Below are 22,843 nucleotides of genomic sequence, written 5' to 3' on the forward strand. Positions count from 1 at the left end.
CCTGCCAAAATCAGGAACATCCCTTATAATACTTGGTAAAGTTAAGCACTCGTGTGTATTTTTTGCATCAACATGCAGTTGTGGTTTATGTGTGAATTACCTGCTTCTGATTGTTGAGGTGCATCTCACGGTCGGCCACTTCCCTTCTCAGCCTGTCCACTTCCTGGCTGAGCTGCAGTTGGTCCTCCCTCTCATCTGATGCTTCATCAAGCTGTTTGGACAGGTAGAAGTTCTGGCGGTTCAGCTCAGCATTCTCCTGACTCAGCTGAGTAAGTTGCTCCTCCAGGTCGGTAATCACCTGAGGCAACACAAACCGGCAGAAGTGTGAGACTTGATAATGAAGTCAAGAGATATTTTATGGTTGTGTCATAAAAGCCATAGAGTAAGAGCAGCGTCACAGCTTGGGTGCTGATTGTTAACACATTTAATAAGCAATGTGTAGTAACAGTTACTACCAAAGGACCATAATGAAGAAACATATTTAGCATGCAAAACAAAAGAAAGCACTGTCACTTTCTGTGAGTCACGGTACATGTTAAAAGTCAAACATGTATTCTTAGATGTTTTAGCTGCAAGTAAACTGCAGTCATGTTACTCATTTCAGCTCCATAATTCATTGAATTAGGAAGAGTAGAAACTGTGAAATCAACTGAGTCAAAAACAAAAGAAAAAAAAAGTGAACTAGAAAAGCACTCAGAGAGTGAAGACCTCCGCCAAGGTAGATCAGTGCCCCCCCATCATTTGTTCCTTGTGCCAGTATCAACATTTCCTGAAATTTTCATCCAAATCTGTCCGTAACTTTTTGAGTTATCTTGCACACGGACAGACAGACAGACAAACAAACCAACGCCGGCAAAAACATAACCTCCTTGGCAGAGGTAATAAAGACACAAACCAGGACTCTAAATAATATCTAAACATGGCTTGTAAAAGCAATTTCTGTCTCCTGGCTAAAGACATGATTCAGAGTCTTGCTACATTAGGAGTCACACATGAATCACTATGTACTCAAAGGTATTGCGAAGAAATACAAGAGACAAAAAAAGACAAAAGACTGTGTAGGACTTACTGAGCAGCTGTCTCTCAAGGCATCAAACTTGCGCTGAATTTCATCTCTGTGATTCTGTGGGAAACCCAAGAAAATCCCTTCAAATACAATCAACTGTGTGTAACAGACAAAATGATGACGAATGACCTTTTACTGATATTGCTGTTTAAAATAGATGTATTAACAGCATTACATCTCAATATAGTATTTGAACTGAATGCGTGTGCTTCGTCAGTGCTTGGTCATGTTACCCTGAGGGCAGTGATCTCCTCCTCAGCCTCAGCAGTGGTCTCCTCCAGCTCAGTCTTCGCTTGCTGCAGCTGGCTCTCCAGAGCAAGACGTGCAGCCTGCAGGCTGCTAATCTGGGACTCGCGCTCCTGCAGTGAAAGCGTCAGCTCTGACACCTGTCTCTTGATCTCCAGTTTCTCTTCTTCATGTTCGAGGCCCATCTACAACAGAGATAAGAACAGGTGAGTGTTGTGTGTATAAGGCAGTATAAATAAAACCTGAAACACACAATATTTGCATGTCATTTCCTGCTGTTACTTGACCTGCTCAAAGTAGCAAATGGTTTTTGTAAGGATATCAGGGCACTAGAAATTGAAGACAGTCTCAAATTATAAACTAAGCCTTATTATAGGCTAAGCAAGGTCTTTAGTGATTTCCGATATGAATTTGACATTTGTAGGTATTTCTATGACATCACATAAAATACCATAGCTTTCAATAGATTATACCCAATTGTAAGCCCAACTAAGGCATTTTAAAAAGATAAAGATTATAGAAGGATTCCATTTTTCATTAAACTTGAGTAATCCAGGTTGCATAAAAAAGACCAAAGGAGACTAATTACACGGTGAGGTATTACAGGAAAAATTCCTGCGTAAGAAAAGAAGAACAAGAGTGAGGTTTAAGATATAAGACCTTTGAAATAAAACTTACCTTTTACCTTTTATGTCTTCAAAAATTCAATCATTTTTAAAAGGCTGCCTTTTGTCTCAGTATTGGTAACGAGCTCAGAAATGTTAATACAAACAAGAGTGCATTTAGTTGTGCTTAGTCTCCCTATTACAGAGATGAACAGACAATCTCATGTGAAACAACATATTTGAGAGAGTACAGTGCGTTTTTATGTGAGGGAGGTGGAAGGCCAGCAATTAGTGCCAATCTGTGCATCAAGTCTCAGTAGGGAAGTGAGTGTGGGGGTAGAAATATGACATCCAACCAGCAGGCTGTCCACCAGTAACATCGGCAGACAGCACACCAGGGGGTGAGAGCTCTCAAGCAGGAGAATGGGGCGTCACGGCCCTCACTTATACCAGGACTTTCTTTTTATAGTGTAGCTTTGCATCAGATCGCATCATCTAGTGGATTTTGCAGTATATTTATAAGGATGGTGGAAAACATGATATATATATGCACCAGTGAATAGCCAATGAAAGGGAAGTGTGTCTCAAATATAATTTTTAAAATTAACTCCAATGTGTATCCTCACTACAGCAAAATCAATCTTGTAGAAAAATGTAGTTCTCCACAGGTGCCAGACTGAGTTCAAAAAAGTAACCTCAAAGCTGGTAACTAAAGAATCTTTATGCAAGGTAGATGCTTAGGAATATATTTACATATTTAACCATATTCTACCCGATATCAGCCAATAATCAGAAGGTGCTTAAAATAATAGCCATTAGCTAAACATAAGCAATAAATACAGTAGCTTCTGTGCAGGTCCATCGGCAAATTTGTGGACATGCCATTACAGACCAACAGCCGTTAATTAGCAGTTTATCTGAAAGAGATCTGAGCTTATTTACTTGGTGGCTGATCAGCTGCTCTAATCCCTGTTGTGGATGGAGATGACGCAGGGCTACAGTGTGCTTGTTAAAGTGAATTACTTAATCTTGAGCTTAGAGATTCTGGGCGGTCTTTGTGCTTTCTGGTGCCTCACCTCCCGCAGCCGGCTCTCCAGCTCCATCAGACGAGTCCTCTTCGTCTGCTCCTGCTGACTCATCTTCTCCAGGTGCTCTTCCAGCTTGGCATTCTGGGCTTCGAGTTTGCCTGCCTGAGACTCCAAATAAAACTTCTGCTGCCGAAGTTCTGAGATCATCTCTTCTTGAGCTTTCCTAACAACGGCAGAAACACAGAAACAAACTGTATTCCCTGTTTGAAAGTTGTCATTAAAACACTTTCTAAATAGTGCATGTTTAAAATAAAAAATACTCAATTTTTTTTAAAGTATGGATATCAGCAGCCATCAGTAATGAGGCTAGGAATATGAATAAATTATATTTTCACTGACAAAGACCTAAATCGTTGTCATTGTAATCAATATGAGTTCATACTAGGCTACAATACCAATTTTACTTGCAATGAAAGTCATTCTCAGAGAAATTATGGTGAAAATTGTATACAGAACTGTTGATATTATGACTTGACCCCAAAGTTACATTAAAAGGACCAACAAGTGCTTGCTTAATTTCTAAATTAATGAGATTTTTATCCAGACCAGATCATGGAGATCAACTTGACTAAGAAAATGGTTCCTTAAACTTAAATATAAATATAAGGAAATAACTTATCTGCCTTCGAGGTAAATGTTGTGAAACTATATTTTCTATTAACTTATTTTTTTACAGTTCCCGCTCCTAAAAGTATAATCATAGTTTACACATAAAGGATCATCCGTGGTGCAGGGAGATGTAAACTAATGAAGCAACTGGAGACTGGAGGACACATAGTCTTAGTGTGGGTGTGGAAACTCATGAAAGCTCAATGTGGGCAGAAGGTCTTGTTAACTCACATATTCTTCTGGGTGTAGATGCTGCTGTTAGCGGCCAGCTTATTAGCCTCAGACAGTTCAGCGATCCGCTGCTCTAGGTTCTTCATTTTGGAGTCCATGGCATTAATGGTCTACAGGATGAGGGATACAGCAATAACGTGAAACTCATATTCCAAAAGCAGGTTCAATGATGAGGAATTTATTCCCCTTTGGCTGCGAATCACATCCCACTAACATCCAGCAGCACTTTTTTTTTTAGGGAATAGAACGTTATACTACTGTAAAATCCTATTAGAGCCCATTAAGGTGTTGCCTGGATCATCTACTGTCAATGTCAGATGACTGGCTCTAAAAGCTTCTTAACGGCTTCAATTCTACCACATTAACCAGATTAGGGATTGAGCCAAGGCTTTATAGCGTAACATGTATACTTCAATTTAATCAGTTACCCAATTGTATATGCCGATTCATGTAGCTGGTGTCACGTTACAGAGTAAGAAAATGAATTTAAAAACATCACAACAGTCTAAAGCAGAAAAAATGGAAAGGTTTCATATTTCAGACACGTTTCACCTACAGTCCTACAGAAAGGGAGGCATTAAAACTTACTGTTTACATTGTTATTCACATTGTGACTAAATTTCTTCAAATAACTTATTGTAGTGTATAGTGTATAGTGAGTTTAACAATGAAGATGCTATCCTTTTCATACCCTACTTGCTCATTACAATGTTGAATTTGCCTGCAAAAGCCAGAGCGGACATTAGTCATAAATAAAACAGTCTGTTTTATTTTCTTACTGCTTTCTGTTCACTGATCAGTTTGCAGTTTTCCCTCGACTCCTCCTCTTGCTGGGCCCTTCTGGCCTCGAGGCTCTCCTTGTCAGCCAGATCCACCTTCATCTGGGCCTCCAGAACCTTGATGAGTAAGACCCGTTGAAAATTAGACTAGCTAGTGTAGCACATTTACATAGTCAGTCATCTTTAGTCTGTTAAGTGATAAGGCACTGATTAAAAAAGAAAGATAGAAAAAAAAAATCATGACACGGGTGTAAATTAATGAGCTGCTGTTGAAGCAGTAATTAGTGTGGTGTCAAATCTCACAGTAAAACGTATGACAGCTCTTGCATATATCCATCATACTCCTGATTTAAAATGGCAGGACAGAGTAGAAAATACGACTGTCACAAATAATTCACTATTTTCAGATATGTGCGGTCTTTAGCTACCTGAAAGACAAAAAAAATTAAGATGGTTCACCTTAATCTTGTCTTCATAAAGCCTCTCTTTCTGAACCAGCTGGGTTTCCATTCTCTGAGCTGTTGACTGGGCATCCCTCAGGTTTTCCTCAAGTTCCTGGAGTGAATAAAATTACAAGCATGATTAGAGATATTTGACACAATGCAGTAACCACAAAACACATGTAAGTAGTCCAGTAAAGTTTCCACAACATATATAAACAGCTAATGGAGCTAATACATGACCAAACAATGAATTAAAAAACAGAATAAAAGGCTTTCAAGGCTACTCTATCTGTTAAAAGATACCATAAAAAAAGAAACTTGCTTGAAAGAGCTGGAAATCCACAAGACGAGTGAAGCGGGTTCTATTCATCCTGGCAGATCACGTGTACAAAAGGTTCATGTGTATATTAAAAGTAGGTGACCGGCAGCTGTTTGCAAAACCTCAGCCACAAAGGAGCTCTCTAAAAAGAACTGTTTGTGGCGAAGAGAGTGCTGTATGTTCAGAGGTGGGGGGCAGTGGGTGAAATTAGGGGTGGAGGGTATTAGCAAGCCTTATCTGTAGCTCTCTCACCAGGATCTTTTCAGCCATCTGCTGGATCTGCTGGGATTTGGTCTGAATGTCATCCTTCAGCTTATTCTCCCGTCGCTCAACCATCTCCAGCCTCTTTACCTGGTTCTCCAGGGTCTTCCTGCCCTCCTGCTTAGACAACAAAAATGGCAGAATTAGAGTTTTCACTGCACAAGAATAATTTGCATGAGTGTGGTCTAATTACTGCATTTAACAAGAAGACCTATGGGCATCATGAATTTGAGGTGCTGGGTTTAGTCTGGTACCTCTGTCTCTCTCAGGCGGCGTTTGAGTGTGTCACTGGAGTCGGTTTTGCCCCGTAGACGCTCCAGATCTCGTTCCAGCCGCTCTTTGGCCTGCCGGACATTCTGCAGTAGTTCAGTTGCTTCTGTGCTCGCTTTCACTGCCTGGGGAGGATTGGAGGGTCAAAGGCTGTTAATGCAACCAAAGACAAAGCTCCAGATACTTTTGAACAATTCTTTCCCAGGATAGAAAAAGGGAATGAACAAAGGACTGTGGTAAGTTGTTGGAAACTATATCAAGGCTGCAAAATGGTGCCCATGTACTACTTCACATTCGTCTGATTCAGATTCAAAGACACAACCAATGACAAGGTTTATGGTACTGATTAGAAGTACAACTAATCCCCCCAAAATACTTGTAATTAATCACATAATAAATACGAAGAATATTACTATTAACTCTTTAATACTATTGTATTGGAGATAATTGCTAATTAGATTAATTTACCTTTGATAGTTTGTCCTGGAGCTCTTGGATTTTAATCTGCTGCTCAGAATTAGTCTGAAGAAACACAATAGGCATTATCATACAGTAATTATAGCCTAGTCATGTAGATGTACCTGATGAAGGATGATTAGCCAGATCTGTTACCTTTTCCAGTTTGGAAAGAAGCTCCTCCACCTCAGCCTTGCCCTGCTCTTTGGCCTGAAAAAAGAAAAATACATAATAGACACTGTACAATATGATGCAAATCTGCTCCAAGATCAAGTGCCTCTGCATGTTTTCCTTGGAAAACAAGCGGTTAGTATGTGTTTTAAGGACAACAAGTGAATCCTCTTCCTGGGACATGACCCACATTTCTTTTTTTTTTTTTTTTCATGACCTAAAAGCACATCTGGCACAAACACACCTTCTGGATTCTCTGCTGGTATTCCACAGCTTTCCTTTTGAGTTCCTCACTTGTCTGTCTGGAGTCTCTAAGTTCAGCTTCATAAAGGTCGCTGCGGCGTCGGGCGGCAGACAGGTCCTCCTCCAGCTGTCTGATAGTCACTTGCATCTCCTCCAGCTGAGCATGGTATTCCTACAGTCGTAGACAGCACACAATGTAACCAGTATGAAAAAACAAAACAAAAAACCGCAGACTAAAAATTATAGATGCAAGAACAATGTGGACATATTAGATCTCAATGTCATATTAATCCTGAACAATGTCCTAATATTTATTTTCATTGTTATTTGTGTGAATCTCATACAGCAGTGGCATCGTGCTGTGTACTGAACCAAGCTGCTAAATGCATTGTGACGTCGCTATAATTTAGAGTTTGAAATCAGGCCAAGGACTTCAGGGCAGGCTGTGATCACACTCATTCTGTAGAAGCTGCAAACAAGTCACCATTTTCTTTTGTGTGAAGATAAAAATATCTTTCATGTTTATGTAAAATCAAGCTACATACTTCAATTTAGCTACTGACAATATTTATTAAAAAAAAAAAAAAAAAACAGTATTTGTTTATCTAGTAATAAACAATGAATGCACTTGTAATACTTTGCGAAATGACTTAACATCAACAGTGTTTTAACATAAAACAACAACCAAGTCGGCATTTGCTACTTTGTTTCTTTCAGTTAAATAAATTTACCCTTGGTTTCATAGTTTTCTAAGGAAAATCAATTGGCAGGTTTGGTGACATTTATGTTCCTCCAAGATAAAACAGCAACGGCTGTTCTGAACAGAAGGGGTCTGTTTGGAGCAGCCTGAGCAAAGGAACTGAACTGTTAGCACGAGCAAGTGCTGCCAGTGCTATACAGAAGAAGATATACTTCACAGATCTGCTGACACTCATTTCATTGTGCAGTGATCTATGGAAACTGCAGTGCACTGCAGGAACGAATATTTATCACCAAAAGTGTCAAAATCAGAGATAACAACTCAAGGATTATCACTGAAGCTGTACTTGGCAACTTTGCACTACAGAGTTTCCAAGTTAAAGTTCGAGTAACTGCCTGAGTCTGTGAAAATCCAAGACAACATGTTACACTGTTACTTGTTTGTGTACTGCGCATTTTGTGACATCTTATCTGATAAGATACACAACTACACACTTGGTTCTCAATAACGAGGGATATCCGTCTTTTCTGTCACAACTCTGACTTCATTTACAGTAAGTCAATGAGTTCAGCTTTGAGTCAAAATTGTGGATTAATAGAAATATAAACACTGTGAGTCATTCCCCTGAGAGGAGGAAAGTGAGTAAATCTCTTGCGTAAGGATAAAAGTCTCTATGTTTGCATCTTCTGGGATGCCATCTGCAGGGATGACCTTTATAACTGCTGAGGACAAGGGAGTCCTCAAAGGGGAAGCCCTGTCTGTAAAACAGGGACACAAGGTAAAGAACCAAAATCCTACGGCTGCATCTCAAACGTTTTCAGCAATGAAAGTGAGGTAGCATTGCAAAAAGTAGCAGAAACCCTTCCAGCAAATTATACAATGGAAGCAGTTTTAATGCATTTTTTTTTACCTTAAATACATATTTTTGTATCACCAACTACTTGAAGTGTTTATGAAAAAAATATAAATCTAGCACATCATTATCATGATGAGAGGGAGGAGACAGATCATCCTTTAAATGAGACAATCAACACACTTGTTCTTTAATTTCCTGCAGCTTGTTGCTTTGTTCGCGGATGTCGTGTAGCAGCTGCATGGCCTTGTCATCCTCTCTGGAGACCTCCACACGTGCCTCCTCCAAGCTCCGCTTCAGGCTCTGCAAACACATAGAGTGCATGCAGACAAACTCAAGGCTGATGTTGGTCAAAATTTAAACTCATTTCAAAAGCACAACACAAAACTACATAACAGAGGATTATTGGCCTTAAGCATTTTTATTCATTCACACAAACACAGCTGATTGCATGACTCACACTACACTCGGTAATGTAGGTGGCAAGATCCTGCTCCAGGATACTTCTCTGCGTCTCAGAGGCCTTAAGCTCCACATCCTTCTGGTGAAGCACTGACTCCAGGTCAGTCATCTTACGCTGAAACCTGGAGATCTCCTGCTCCATCTAATTAAACAAAAACACAGTGCATTTGTTATTTGATGCCCTTAAAGGCATTGATTAGTCACATACTTTAAGCAAATGAAGGCCAAAGTAACAAGTTTCAGAAGAACTTAATGATAATTTACTCTTATTATTCATGTAAAGTTTAACATTTCAAGTACAGTAGAAGTGTAAAAGTACTTAATGAGGTGGTAAGTAAAAACCCATTCACCAGCTTTAGTTGTAATATTGTGAATTCAACAAAAACTTGGCTTACTACAGCTCTAATAAACGCTGCTTGGTTAGTGTTAAGCCAGAATAAACACAGGACTTCTGCTAATAAAACAAAAGATTATGAACTCATTCATTAATAAAAAAAAAGTTCTAGGTTTACTGTTTCTAGTCAACACACAGCAGAAAAAGCTCCATTTCAAAAAAAAATATATATTCCCAGAAAGATACACTGATATCTTTCATACGCCATTCCCAACCATATGACAGAACTGAGCTTTAGCTTTGGCATCAAAAGAAGAGGCTTGTGATGAAATATTGAAATATGAATGCAGGCTGAGGGAGGCTGAAAGCACATCATCACCTTGTGACATTTGTCTTGAGTTTCTTGTAGTTCTTTGCTTTTAAGGTGTAGCTTCTTTTCCATGGAGTTGGTCTTGGCAGGAGAGTTGAGGCCTGCAGACACTGACCTGGGAGTAACAACATACAGCAAATAGAAGCATTTTTAGAATTATTTAAGACCCAAACACATGCTGTGCGTCACACTACATACTAGTACCAAACATTCAAATCTACAAAGTGCACAGGTTATTGAAGGCTGTACAGCAATATTTTATAACATCTTGTGAAGCAAGTCAGTATTTGCCATGTCATAAAAATAATAATTAGTTGCAGCTCTGACTGACAGTTTCATATCATGACATAAACCCACATCATGTAATCACAAGACTTGACAGACTGTTGTAGTTTTAATTAAGCTGGCTGAAATGCAGACGCAACACCAACGCCTCACAAATGAGCACTGAGGGCAGGAAAATATGCAATGACTACAATTTCGTTTTCATGAATAAAAAAAAAAGAAGAAAAAAAAAAAAAAACAGGTCTCGGAAGAATATCTTGTTATAACAATAGAGCTCTCAACAACAATCAGGATAACATTCAACTGAGAATTTTATAACTGCAAAGAGAAGCTTAGACTTTTTATGGTTTATTGAGGACAAAACAGCCTACATGAACAAAACAGCCCTGTAGACCTGGGAATATTCACTGTTTGCCTGACAAAATAATGTGACAGGAGAATTAGGGCTGTGCACTTGCTTCAGGTTTGCCTACACAGAGCTTTATATTGAAAAAAATACACTCTTTTTTTGTTATATAAGATAATATACTCTGTTTTTTTTTTGCCATTCTCTGAAAATAATTTGAAATACAAAGCCATTTTCACAGTTTCCTTGACCAGAAAAACAGCAACTCTGTGCAGAAGTCCAAATAAGTTAATGCTTTGTATGAATGGATTCACAAATACTGCAGAGGGATCTTTAATAAAGTTGACTCAGGCTGAGTCACAGTGTTAAAAATAATCACGAAAGCGAGCACTGCTCCCTTCGCCATCCCCCTGAAACACACTCACATACGTTTAGGCTATATAGAGTAAACACACACGCACATAGACAGATAAAAAGGTTATATCACAAACAAAAAAAAAAGCAACACCCCAACCAGTCTCTTCCACAGCAGTGCAGATTAAATGAATAAGCGTTCCAGCTAGCTGAATCTGTTGCAATAAAAAATTTATGTTAAACATCAAAATTCATAAAGTTCTCCAGTGCCTAGTTGAACAGTTTATGGAGCTACTGTACAGATAATGTGGTAATTTATAATCCTCAACTGATGCTAGGGCTTGAAAGTTTTAATTGTATAATACTGGATTTTAAGTAACCTGTTAAGAAGATAGGTATATGATAAACAGTAGTTGAAGTTTCACTGTATATTGTTTGTAGGTTTCAATGTATTTATCCTTTAAAAGCCCCAAGCCTTGCAGATTTTCCGAACAAAAATTACCCAGGAGGGAGAATGAAATCAGTATTTAGCACCTTTACTGTATTATTTATTTTCTATTCTCGTACCTAGAAGAATAGATAACACTACAATTAAATATGTTTGGAAGAGAGAAGCCAGGCAGTGCTTTTCATCATTGGGGAATATGGTGATTGTCACATCTCTCTCCTGTTAGGGAACATAAAAAGAGTAGCCAGTGAGTGCAGCGCAGACTGCGTTAATGGAGGAAATCAAAGAAAATAAGCGACTCAGGGATAGTATGCAAGTTAAAGGCTTAGCTGCATCAATCTTTTGTGCTTAAACCAGGCTTATAAAGACAATGAAACAGGTGAGCACACACATGTGAAATATGAACAGTGAGTGAAAGGAGTAGATTGATTCTCTTGGGAAATAATTCTGAAAGAGGTGGTGAAATCTGAAGTCCAGATTATAATGATGGCATGTTAAAAAAATTCATTTAATTTCACATAAGGTACTTACAAATGCAGTTTTAACTAAAATGTATATGGCACAGGCTACTATGAGGATTGCAAATCCAAATATAGATTAGAGTTTGTGAAAATTCTCCTGTATATTTTCCATAACACTTTCAAATGTCCAATATTTCATTTACATTTCTTTTACAAAAAATCCATAAATTGGCAGACAAGCTCCTTTGGAAAGATTAATTTCCAACGCTAATCCACAGAGGGTTCTTAAACATTTGAGGGAGGCTGTCAAAGGGGATTTTGTTGTTGAGTTTGACTAATGAGGAGTCAGACAGACAAGTTCACACAATTTAGAAAAAAACAGGAACCCCCAAAATACATGATTAGCATTTCATTATGCCCGGCTCTGGACTCATTTCTCTTTCCATTTTGGCGTTGTAATGACGAATGTGTACACACATGCTTGCACCCACTCACACATTTGACATATCCTATGAGCTCTGAGCTCCTCTTAATCAAATGCACCAAAGAAATGACTGGCTTCAGTTAAAAATCATGAACAGATGACTGATGGTGTAACAGCAAGGGCCATAGACATTAAGAGAAGGAGAAAATAAGAGGAGATGAGATGGGTAAAGATGGGGGTGGGGACGAGGAAAAAAAAAAAAAAAAACATCACGATAGTAACCATAGAAATAGATTCTCCCCCCAACCTGAGCTCTCATCCTTTTCCCTGTCTAATCTGCTAAAGCTTTTTCTTCCCTTTCTGTTACTGCTGCTGTCATGATCCGCAGTCTCCAGCACCATTAACCTGCTAGAACACTGCCATGGGGCTACAGAAATGAAACCCATCCTCTTGCATTATTATCAAAGGTTAAGAAGCCAAAAACCATTAGGGATAATTACAGTCCCAAAACCCATACTATAAAAGTCAGGAGCCCATTATGCTGCACAGTAAGAGAGAACGCACAATAACAGCAGTGAGGGTGGGAGTGTGTCTGTGTGGGGTTCCACCTCTCAGCAAACCTCATTGACATACTCAGCCGCATACCAATCAGTGCCGATGGCAAGATAACGCCAGTTCACATCCTCTGGCCCATTCATTTGATCTATCTATGCATCAGATCAACCACATGTGATCTCAGAGCACAAAAACAGCAGTGAGAAGGAGAGCACCAGAGAACAGGGGGATCCCTCCCCTCCCTCGTTCCTTGTCTGACACAGCATATGGCCAAACCCATTTCAGCCCCAACAGGCGCAACACTAATGACAGGGAAAAGACACCAACTGCCCAGGGCACTACCAGGTCACCTGAAACAAGACTACCTGAAATTTGTTTCTGTGGTAATGAAGAGTGTAATGGTAGAACTACACCCAGTGGTAGCATGGGATCATTAACCAACAAAGGTGTGTTAAAGAGGGGTATGCTAGAGGTCTCAGCATTGACTACAGGAAAAAGAAGGGAGTAGTCTTTGAAAAAAAGCACAACAATGCACAGTAAACAGGTTGCACTTACTCAGTTTTGGCCAATGTTGTCAACGTTCTGCTGAAGAACCAGCCTAGAAAGGGCAGATCCTGGCCCTGGAAGCCCGCTGGCGGAGCTCCTTGCCGGGCTGCTGAGGCTGACCGGGGGGTTGCCTGCTCCGGCTCCTCAAAATTAGAGGTGTCATCTTCAGCGTGCAATGCAGGAACGAAAGGCGGGAGAACTGAGGGAGAAAGGATAAGAGGAGGGAGTGACAGAGGGCAAGGAAAAAGGAACCAGTGATGAACAAGTAATGAATAAATCAATTAAAATAAATGGAAAACAAACACAACACAAGGAGAAAGGGGAGAGAAAGGAAGGGAGAAGAAACGGAGCGGAGAACGGTGGGAGCCTAGAGTGCAGTAAGTCGCGCGTTGATGCACATGCTGCCTCTGTCCCTCCCTCCCTCCCTTTCTCCCTCTCATACACACATGCTCACTTGCTCTCCCTCACTGCAGCAGAGCAAGCTTATCAGCTAGAGCCAACGCTGAAGCATAAAGCTCTATTGGTGTCCTATTATCGATAAACCGGAGCTGTTTTTAATATCAACATTCATCTGTGTGATTACTTTTCTATATTGTAATACAGAGCCAAGAAATCAATGGATCAATTGAGATTTAGAAAAAAAAAGAAAAATCAATAAATGTCCCTCCTAGCATCTGCACTAAATGCTCCCACAGGAAACCCCCCCCCACACACAAAAAAACCCCACTGTATCATAATGTAGTTAACTGATAAACCTGTTATTTTAAAACAAACAATTGCGTTCATTACTCTTTAGTGTTGAATGCAATATTATGGCTAAAAAACCAACTCAGAGGAAATGATGGGCATAGAAATGTATGATGATATGACACCAGCAATGACGTCTAACAAATTCACATGTATTTCCGCAACAGAGAGCGTGTCTGGTGTTGCTACCATAAAAGATTTCTGCTGTGTCTATTGAGAAGCAGATGAGTTGCAGATCTTTACTCTGTCTGCCTCGTTTCTCGTCTCCGCCTCCCTCCCATTCTCCTCCTCAGGAAGGAGCTGGCCTGCTGCCAGCAGCACAGAGAATCTCATTATTTTACTACTGTCAAGACCACTGGCAACGCTACTGCCTTTTGTTGTCTATGCGAGTCCACGCCTGCACACACAGTTCACTTCTGTGTATTATAAACATTAATGTTTCATAGCAGGCTATAAATCGGCAGTCTGGGAAAGTAATTACCACAATGCTGTGTCATTTTAAGCCAAATTAAGCATTTTTCTTTTAAAGACAGTGGAAGGAAGTGTCTAGTAAGAGCAATCTCCTTACCTTGTCTTAAGTTGTTCCAGTCTACAGTGGAGAAAAAAGAGTGACAGCGGAGTCCCTGGAAGCCTAGTCGCTCTTTGGCTCCACACAGTAAGCTCTGCACCAGATCTACAAACTGCTTACTGGCCCGCGGCTCCTCCGGAAACTTAAGGAAGCGCTGCGGGCGAACCACATGGACAAGAACTGATTAAATAATGCAAAGAGTGAACAGATATTACTTCAGGTGGAGCAGACTGCATTTCAGCATTAAATGGAATTAGGGTAGCATTTTTTTCCTCATTTCTTTCAAAACAACCAGGCTTTATGTAAGTGAAGTCCAGATGGGAGACTTGGTACCTGGAAGTTAAGGATGTTATTGATGGTCTTGATAGAAGTGCCATCAGAAAAGGGCGACCTAGCATAGATCATCTCATAAGCTATGACCCCAAGGGACCACCAGTCACACTCAACCCCGTAGGTGCTATGTGAGCCACCGTTCACAGCTGCCAGGACCTCAGGGGAGAGAAAGTCCTGCGTCCCAACAGGTACTGTGGGAGCTGCCACCTGCAAACATGGTAATAAATCACATTTGGCAATGATGTCACTGTCAAGAATACAGAAGTTAATACACAGAGCAAACTCTATAATCGACTTACTGTTTTGTTAGCCATCAGCCTGGCAGCAGATCCAAAGTCTGCCAGCTTAATGTGACCGGTCCGATCGATGAGAACATTCTCTGGTTTGACATCTCTGCAAGTAGATAGTTTAGGAGGGATTTGATACTGCTTTTACAGAGCTGTTTGTTGCCTTACTACCAATATATCTTTCACTCCGATGATAATGGAATACAATTGTAAACTCTAGTAATGATTTGTTTTACATAACATAGCACTCTCAGTGCTTAAGGTCAAATTACCATGCAACATCTCTCGTGTTCAGGTAATGTTTTCTAAGTCTTCTATCACAGGCCTTTTCAAAAGGAAAAGAAGAATGGATTTATGTACCATTTAGTCAAGAAGTAGATAGATGTCAGTTTATGATGCCTGGACCTGCTTTTCCTTGCTGCCTTGAAAGGGTCAGGTCTCTGACTGACACTGGAGGTATGGTCGCGCATTATATTGAATTAATTCAATAATCAAGTAGAGCTGCCATGATGTTGAAATTTCAGCTGAAACTTTATTGTCATACAAATAATTGCAGTAAACAAAATGATCACACATCTGCACTGTCAAGTTTATGCTTTCACTGTAACATAAGTACAGTATTTATGCACCTTGTGAAGAAGAAACAATTACTGGGCTCTATGCACAGCCCCACTACTTCCTGAACTTCAGATGGCTCCTTTATTTCCTGTCTTTCATTATTGGACACACTGATTAACCCAGGTGTTCCTGCTACTTCTTGTTGTGACTCCTGATTAATTAGGAACACCTGGATTAATCAGTGTGGCCAACAATGAAAGACGGGAAATAAAGGAGCCACCTGAAGTTCAGGAAGTAGTGGGGCTGTGCATAGAGCCCACTGACTTCGCATTTTTAAAAAAAAATGTATTTCTGTGGCCTTGCATTGCAGGCCATAATTAAAACAGAAATTGGGAAGACATGATAAAACTTAAATATTCAAAGCCCATTACTGAAAACTTCATACAGCGTGCAGAATGCCACTGAGGTGATACGGCAATTATGTAATAATCCTAACAGGTCTACTTGAAAATGCTGCTTTTTGTTTATGTATACATTGATATTGCATGTTCATAGTGTGCCATTTTAGTTAATAGAGTTATGAATTGTGAGCTTCATGAACTCAATAAGTAGATAAAAACTAAGGTTACATTTTTTGGCTCTATTACTGGAGGTGGTGTCTTACCTGTGAACATAGCCAAGCTGATGGACAGCATGAATGGCCTCAACCAGCTCAGCCAAATAGAACTGAGCCATGGACTCATCAAACTGATCCTCATATCGATTTAGCAGGGACATCAGGTCTCCACCTGGCAAGTACTCCATTGCCTGAAGACATATTTATATTCACAATAATTGATAACACAGTTATAAAATGAGCTTCACTATGAATTTGAATGAATGTGCAATTTAACATGTATGGATTCAGGTATAATGAGGTGTTGAAACATTTATAACAGCCTATAAATAGATCTGAATGAGGAAAAAAAGCAACAAGTGCAGCAGCACAAGATGACATCAAAGGAATGTTCAGCCTAAGCTTATAGGGTGGTTCTTCTCATTATAGATTCAGTTATGTAACACGGGATTTCACAGATTTATCTGTGATACTGCAGTCAAAGACTAGCCTTCAGTGCCTAAAAATATACCAACTATACCCACTAAACCCTTGTGTATAATGTGATCACAGCCTCAAAGCAGCATACCACAACAAATAAAGGATATCTCGCAGGATTTTTAGAGTGTGTGTGAACAACTCAGCACATCAACCTGGGTCATGGTTGACTTTCAATGTGTGTTTTCTGCAGGCTGCAGCTAAAGATGAAAGGGACTGGTTAGGCTAATTCGAGCTATATGGTGGCTGACATACAGCCATAACAGGCAAGAGCCCCTGGTGCATGAATGGTCGGCGAGTCTGAATGAACGGGAGCATTCTCCAGTGTTACCTAGCAACAAGGAGACTGGGTGCCTCTGACACACGGATAAAGATGGATGCTTTGTATTTTCCTCCATGCTCAGTTAGGGAGCAGGGTGAGACAGAGGCAGAGTGAAAAGAGAGGAGGAGAAATAATGGAGAAAGACATGCAGGTGGCATAAAGGAAGGTATATAGATATAGCATACAAATACGATAAACTCAAAAAGAGCACAGTGAAGGAAAAGCCTTTGCAGATAATGACTTATTTCCTACATCTCAAGTCAATCTATATTTAGATCAACTATGGATTGTTTTAGAGGTAAACAGTTTTCACCACATTTTCACTGGATGGTGTCTTTAAGGATCTAACAGATAATGTTTAACAGACTATCAGAAGGAAATCAATGCATAATCAAGTCTTAGCATTAATAAAAACCTTATCAAAATCAGCTTTTAGCCTTCGTAGCTACATAAAATACAAAGATTCTCCCTCAGTTAAACACAGGACGACTGACATTTGGTGAACAACATGCCTCACTCTGTCACTGGTGTTTCTCCCATAGTTTCCCCCACAGCCATGCAAAAACACTGTCAATTTATGAGCAGTTAGTTAATACACTGCAGCTATTTCTCAAGCACCAGCAGCTGAGCCCAATGACTGTACACAGCACTTCAGGTCCTGCCCAGCAGCGCAGCCACCACTGAACCCAAACGATTCTCAATGGTACTGATGACTCACCTGATACAATGCAATAACTGAACAATTTAGGAGATGCATAGAGATTTTGCACTTTTAACCAAGGCTATCTAATCAGACTTACGTCAAACATGTGTCTCTGATGCAAGTTATTCATTTCTGATCCCTCCTTTAGCAGCTCATGTATTATTCTGACTAATCCCTCTGTTAAATTAGTCATGTTCTGGAAAGTGTAACTGTTAGGAAATAGAATAAAATTACTTTACACTTCACTCTCACCAACTTTCTACACAGCTTTCTACAGAAGTGCATTTGGTAAAAGACATTTAGAAATAGAGTTTTATAATGGATAAACTGGAGCGACCTTGCTACTGGTCCAGTTCACCTCTGTTTTTTAAAGTTTCAGGTAAAAACATACAGACTGGTACAGAAACATGAAATCTATGATGTCATTATAATATTGTGACTTTCTCTAAATACAACAAGATCAGAATTTATCAAAGAGAATGTTATGTTGTTCAATTAAAGACAACATTTCAGTACAGATGTTTCCATCTATCTCAGAGTAGAAATAAACCTCCATTCCTACCAGGTAGACATGATCTTTATCCTGGAAAGCATAGAGAAGCTGTGGGATCCATGGACTGCTGTTTAGAGCCAGGATCCTGCGCTCCTCTTCATGAAAAACCACCTATAATAATTACAATCAACAGATACGTAAGTAAGGATATATTGGCAAAAAAATACAAATACATATAGAATACAAAATGTTTGTGTCAGTGGTGCATCAACCACAATAACGCTAACATGTTTAAGTAAAACAAAGGAACATAAAGATACATTTTATATGTAATAATGGCTTTACTGAATGAGATTAACCATCAGTAAATAACATGTTATTTTGCTCATGGCAGTGGCAAGTGTTTATCTATTTTGTTATACAATTATTTTATAAATGTATGTGAATTAATTTGTGTTCAAAGATTGTGATGAAGGCCTGAAATACTATTGACGTGTTGTTTTATAATGTAGATGTCTTTGTTTCCTGAGGACAAAATAGGAATAAACTAAAATACTGAAAAACAGAAAATAACATTGGTATCGGTATCAGCTATCAACCAAAGTGTTAGTACAATGGTTAGTTAATACAGTAGTCTCTTTACAAAAACGTTATTTAAACATGTCAAACCTTTTGATAATGAAAAATTTCTACCTTGTTTCTGAGTTTTGACTCAAGGTTAAAATTAGGCATAAAATTTGTGTAAAAAATGGTCTCAGCTGGTATGAACAGAACATTTCTTGTTCACACAAGTTGTTCATAATATTGCTCACTTCAGACTTCCCGTCACAGCTCATGTACAGTTCTGACTAAGATCTGTTCTATTAGTCACATGCCAGAGAGCACAGCTGTGAAATAATGTACCCAGGTTTTGTTTGATGAATTATACACTACAGCACCCTCAAGTGGGAATATCTGAGACTGCAACTTTCTCAACAGATACAGGTAAGCTATAAACTATTTATGGCCAATTATTCCTGTTCGAGAAAGTAAGTATTGTCATTTATTTTTTTTACTACTCATGTTTAACTGGTAACAAGATAATCTGAATCTGAATTTTTTTTTCATTTGATGCCACTGATGTCTGACTGAGATGCATCTAAAGTGATGAATGAATCTGAAAACCTAGACACCAGGCAATATCAGTCTGTTTTCTTTGTGCTAATGCCAAATGATCATTGGAATAAATGATACAGAATGGCTTTCAAACATTTCCTTACCACATTTTATTACCTAGCGTTAAAACTTACAAAACTGAAGAAATCTTACATTGTCCTGACTGCGCAGAACTGTCTTATTCATGACTTTCAGTGCACAAACATCCCCAGTAGCCTTCTCCCGTGCTACTTGGACTTCAGCAAAGTGGCCACGGCCCACGACTGCACGCAGCTCGAAGTCATGAGGACTAGGCTGCAGGGCTCGGAGCTCTGAGATGACTTCAGAAACTGTAAAATAAAGCAAACACAATTATGGTGTTTATTTACCAAAATACTACATATGCCAGCCTATTAAAAATATAAATTAATTTTGGCAGGGTTTTAATATTCTATATTGTATTTCCTAATTGTGAAATTTGCAATGTAGTAATCCTATTATTCAATGAAAATCACTGCAGTAATTCAAAAAACAAATCAATTGACTCAAATTCTAAGACACAGAAAGGAAGAACATTGGCCTTAATAAAATTATATAACGATTTTCAAAATCCTGCAGATTTGTAGATGTTCTTACATTTGTTGACAAAGTTTGCCACATGATGAAACTTCATAAGCTCTGGTGAAGTACACTCCTGGTAGAGAAGCAGCAGAGCCTCCAGAAACTCTTCCCGACCCACAGAACATCCTCCCTGCTGCCCACACAGGCTGACTCTGCCCTAGGGACAGTGCATAAACACAGGAAAAGGAAGTCAGCAACTGTTAGCTAACTAGTGTATATGATTTTGCACCACACAAAAAAGGCTTTGGACATTTCATGCTTGCTGTTAAAAGTAGCAAGAAACTTTGCTACAGTTTTTCTTTTTTTTTTTTTTTACCTGAAACACTTGGTTGAGTCGTGAGCTGCGGCTGCTGATGGGGTCCGCACTGGACGACAGCGTTTTCAGGCTTCCTTGACTGATGTACTTGAACTTCAGCATGACTTCTTAACAACAACTGAACAAATGACAAATTTAACATTGAATTAATAAATAGTAATTAGTCATTTAAATTGCAAATTAATGTATAAACAATAAAAACTAGTCAAAACCATAGGTTTTTCTTCTTCAGAACTACTTCTACTTCTGAGTAATACAATTTGATATGAATTAACATTGCACTTATTTTGGTCAAAAATAGAAGGCCACCATTGAGTGCTCCAAGACAATTCCACTCTCCAAGTGCTACCTGTTTTTATTGATCTTGTAAAATGTAGTTTTACTTACTGTGCACTTACAAAATGGAACAGAAGACAGAAAAAGCTTAAGACTGCATCACCTGCATCTTTAGGGGAACTTAAAATTTTAATTTCCACATATTTTAATAATAAATTTTCTTGTTTCACATGATTTATACAATATTTTATTAATTTCATTCTAATTGCTTTACTGAATTGTCCTTTATTGTATGTTTTAGCTTGTGTCACCAAAAAATACCAATGTTCTGAGTATTGTTCCTTTTAAATTCTATTTGTTAGGTTTTTTTTTTTTTTGGTTTTTTTTTACTGTTAACCATTTTTATTACAATGACCTCCTGTGGTCTAGGTTACCTTACAAATGAGGCATTCCCCTCAGATTATATAAACCCAATAATAATAATGATAATGATAATAACAATAATAATAATAATAATAGTAAGAAGAAGAAGAATGAAATCTTAAATGATTTTAACATTACTGTAAAGTTCTTAATTTAAATGGGTGTTTTTTAGGACTCAGCTTTATTACCCAGATTAAACCGCAAATTATAACAAATACTAACTAAATGTTAAAAGTTTCATTCTACTGACATAGTTTATTAAAACTGTGATGCTTAACACAGGTTAACTGGTAAATCTTATATTTGAAAAGTCCATAATATTTGGATAACAGTATTGTATTTGTATTGCATTGTATTTATTTGTGTAATTTTGTCTTTTTTATTGTCTTTTGCAGGTTTTCTGAAAATTCACTCAAATAGTGATCCTGGATGCAAACCTGAGTTCACCCATGTGGCTATTTCCTTCAAAATCTAAAAGTGCGACATTGTCTCGACATGTGGGACGTGGGGACACTCTTAGAAATGCTGTGGAGTCCTTCTTAAAGTCGGAACCTGGCGAATGTAACTGTGTCTATGATAGAGTTATAAAGTTAAAAGGTCAACAACAAACCGGGGTAAGAAATGTCAACAATACAGTTACAGTGTTAGCTAAGTGGTTTCTGGGCTAACGTCTGCTGTTAACAAACAACAGCGTGTACGGAACACAGACGTCCATTCTTATCTTACATTTCTACAGCTACAGGACCGAGCCGTCTTAGATTACTCACCAAACTGCCATGTAGATAGCTATAATCTTCTTTTTAATAAAGAGAGAGGCATTTATGCGGAAAAGAGCATACTGTTTTACTCTCGAATAACGTTATTTCCGGTCCACTTTCAAATTTTGCGCGTTACCCGCCCATCTGTCCAGCCTACTGAATGAAGCAGCCTTTTGATTGGATATACGGGCATTAAGGGCGGGACAAATTCTCAGTTTACCCAATGACTGAAAACTCAACAAACCAACCCTATTTCAGATGTATTATTAGATACTGGTACATTAAGAACAGGTTTTTATACTCTTACAGGATGTGTATTGTAGCCTACTACTGGCAGGAACTGATAGTAAACTGGAAAAATAATTATTAAGATAATAAATTATCCTCTACCCTGCTTTTATATAACTTTTCCACATGTAGTGCAAAAAATTTGTACAAGCTGCACAGTTCGTTTTAAGTTGCACTCAAGATTCAGAGATGTTTTGTCACTGTACTGTCTATTTACAGCACTTTGTCATATTGTCTAATATTATGCCTATGCACCAGGTAAACAAATGCCTCATACTGTGAAAATGGTACCTAGTAAAAAGCTTTTCCTGATTTGATTATCTGATCATGTTAATAGGATCTTTGTTGTTTGTCAGTACATGTTTTACACGTGGACATGCGACACACACTGAAACTGACCCTCTGCTTTTAACCCATCACTAGCTGATCATACAGGAATACACCACATGTGAAGACCAGGACCAGTGGGCTACTATGTCAGGACCCCTGGGGAGGAAATGGGGGGTAAGTGCCTTGCTCAAGGGCATATCAGTCAACAGCATCTCCAGGAAATTGCATATAGACACAAGCCACTTCTCCAACCTTCAAGGGCAGGAGTGTCAAACTCATTTTAGTTCAGGGGCCACATTCAGCTAAATTTGATCTGAAGTGGGCCGAACCAGTAAAATAGTAACATAATAATATATAAATATTGTCAACTCCAAACTTTTCTCTATGTTTTAGAGTGAAAAAGTTAATTTACACTATGAAAAGGTTTGCATCTACAAACTATCCTTTCAAACGATGTGAATAACATTAACAAACTGAAAAAAATAAGTGTAATTTTAAAAATATTACGCCTCAGTTTATCATTTACACATTTACATGATAATAAAAAGAATACACCAAACATTTAATAACAGGCAGAATCTTGTTAAAATTGTACTTACTTCTCTTAAGACATTTCAGGTTATTTACATTTTTTGCAAAATTACACTTTGTTTTAGTGTAAACAATGA

At 38.6% G+C, this 22,843-nt stretch overlaps 1 protein-coding gene across 7 annotated transcripts in view; it reads right to left on the bottom strand.

Moving 5' to 3' along the window:
* cita (citron rho-interacting serine/threonine kinase a) overlaps window positions 1-21,664 on the bottom strand; it is a 39,678-nt gene extending 18,014 nt beyond the window's left edge. For 4 of the 7 annotated variants that reach the window (XM_030134900.1, XM_030134898.1, XM_030134899.1 and 1 more), the window contains exons 1-25: window positions 21,567-21,664; window positions 20,101-20,218; window positions 19,800-19,941; window positions 19,338-19,513; window positions 18,099-18,200; window positions 16,083-16,225; window positions 14,873-14,966; window positions 14,574-14,780; window positions 14,241-14,394; window positions 12,935-13,124; window positions 9,516-9,621; window positions 8,801-8,944; window positions 8,524-8,643; window positions 6,789-6,959; window positions 6,530-6,583; window positions 6,386-6,439; window positions 5,902-6,042; window positions 5,639-5,767; window positions 5,084-5,179; window positions 4,625-4,741; window positions 3,846-3,955; window positions 2,994-3,168; window positions 1,300-1,497; window positions 1,070-1,123; window positions 101-298 (exon numbers count right to left, since the gene is read on the bottom strand). In XM_030134900.1, coding sequence (XP_029990760.1) covers window positions 101-298; window positions 1,070-1,123; window positions 1,300-1,497; window positions 2,994-3,168; window positions 3,846-3,955; window positions 4,625-4,741; window positions 5,084-5,179; window positions 5,639-5,767; window positions 5,902-6,042; window positions 6,386-6,439; window positions 6,530-6,583; window positions 6,789-6,959; window positions 8,524-8,643; window positions 8,801-8,944; window positions 9,516-9,621; window positions 12,935-13,124; window positions 14,241-14,394; window positions 14,574-14,780; window positions 14,873-14,966; window positions 16,083-16,225; window positions 18,099-18,200; window positions 19,338-19,513; window positions 19,800-19,941; window positions 20,101-20,202 — 3,177 coding nt within the window. In that variant the 5' untranslated portion in view covers window positions 20,203-20,218; window positions 21,567-21,664. Of the gene's footprint in view, window positions 1-100; window positions 299-1,069; window positions 1,124-1,299; window positions 1,498-2,993; window positions 3,169-3,845; window positions 3,956-4,624; window positions 4,742-5,083; window positions 5,180-5,638; window positions 5,768-5,901; window positions 6,043-6,385; window positions 6,440-6,529; window positions 6,584-6,788; window positions 6,960-8,523; window positions 8,644-8,800; window positions 8,945-9,515; window positions 9,622-12,934; window positions 13,125-14,240; window positions 14,395-14,573; window positions 14,781-14,872; window positions 14,967-16,082; window positions 16,226-18,098; window positions 18,201-19,337; window positions 19,514-19,799; window positions 19,942-20,100; window positions 20,219-21,566 lie in introns of those variants that run through there. The other 3 variants (XM_030134901.1, XM_030134902.1, XM_030134896.1) reach the window with 2 other exon arrangements.
* Between the last annotated feature and the right edge of the window lie 1,179 nt (window positions 21,665-22,843).

The sequence above is a fragment of the Sphaeramia orbicularis genome, chromosome 5 (assembly GCF_902148855.1).
Source record: "Sphaeramia orbicularis chromosome 5, fSphaOr1.1, whole genome shotgun sequence".
NCBI classification, from domain to species: domain Eukaryota; kingdom Metazoa; phylum Chordata; class Actinopteri; order Kurtiformes; family Apogonidae; genus Sphaeramia; species Sphaeramia orbicularis.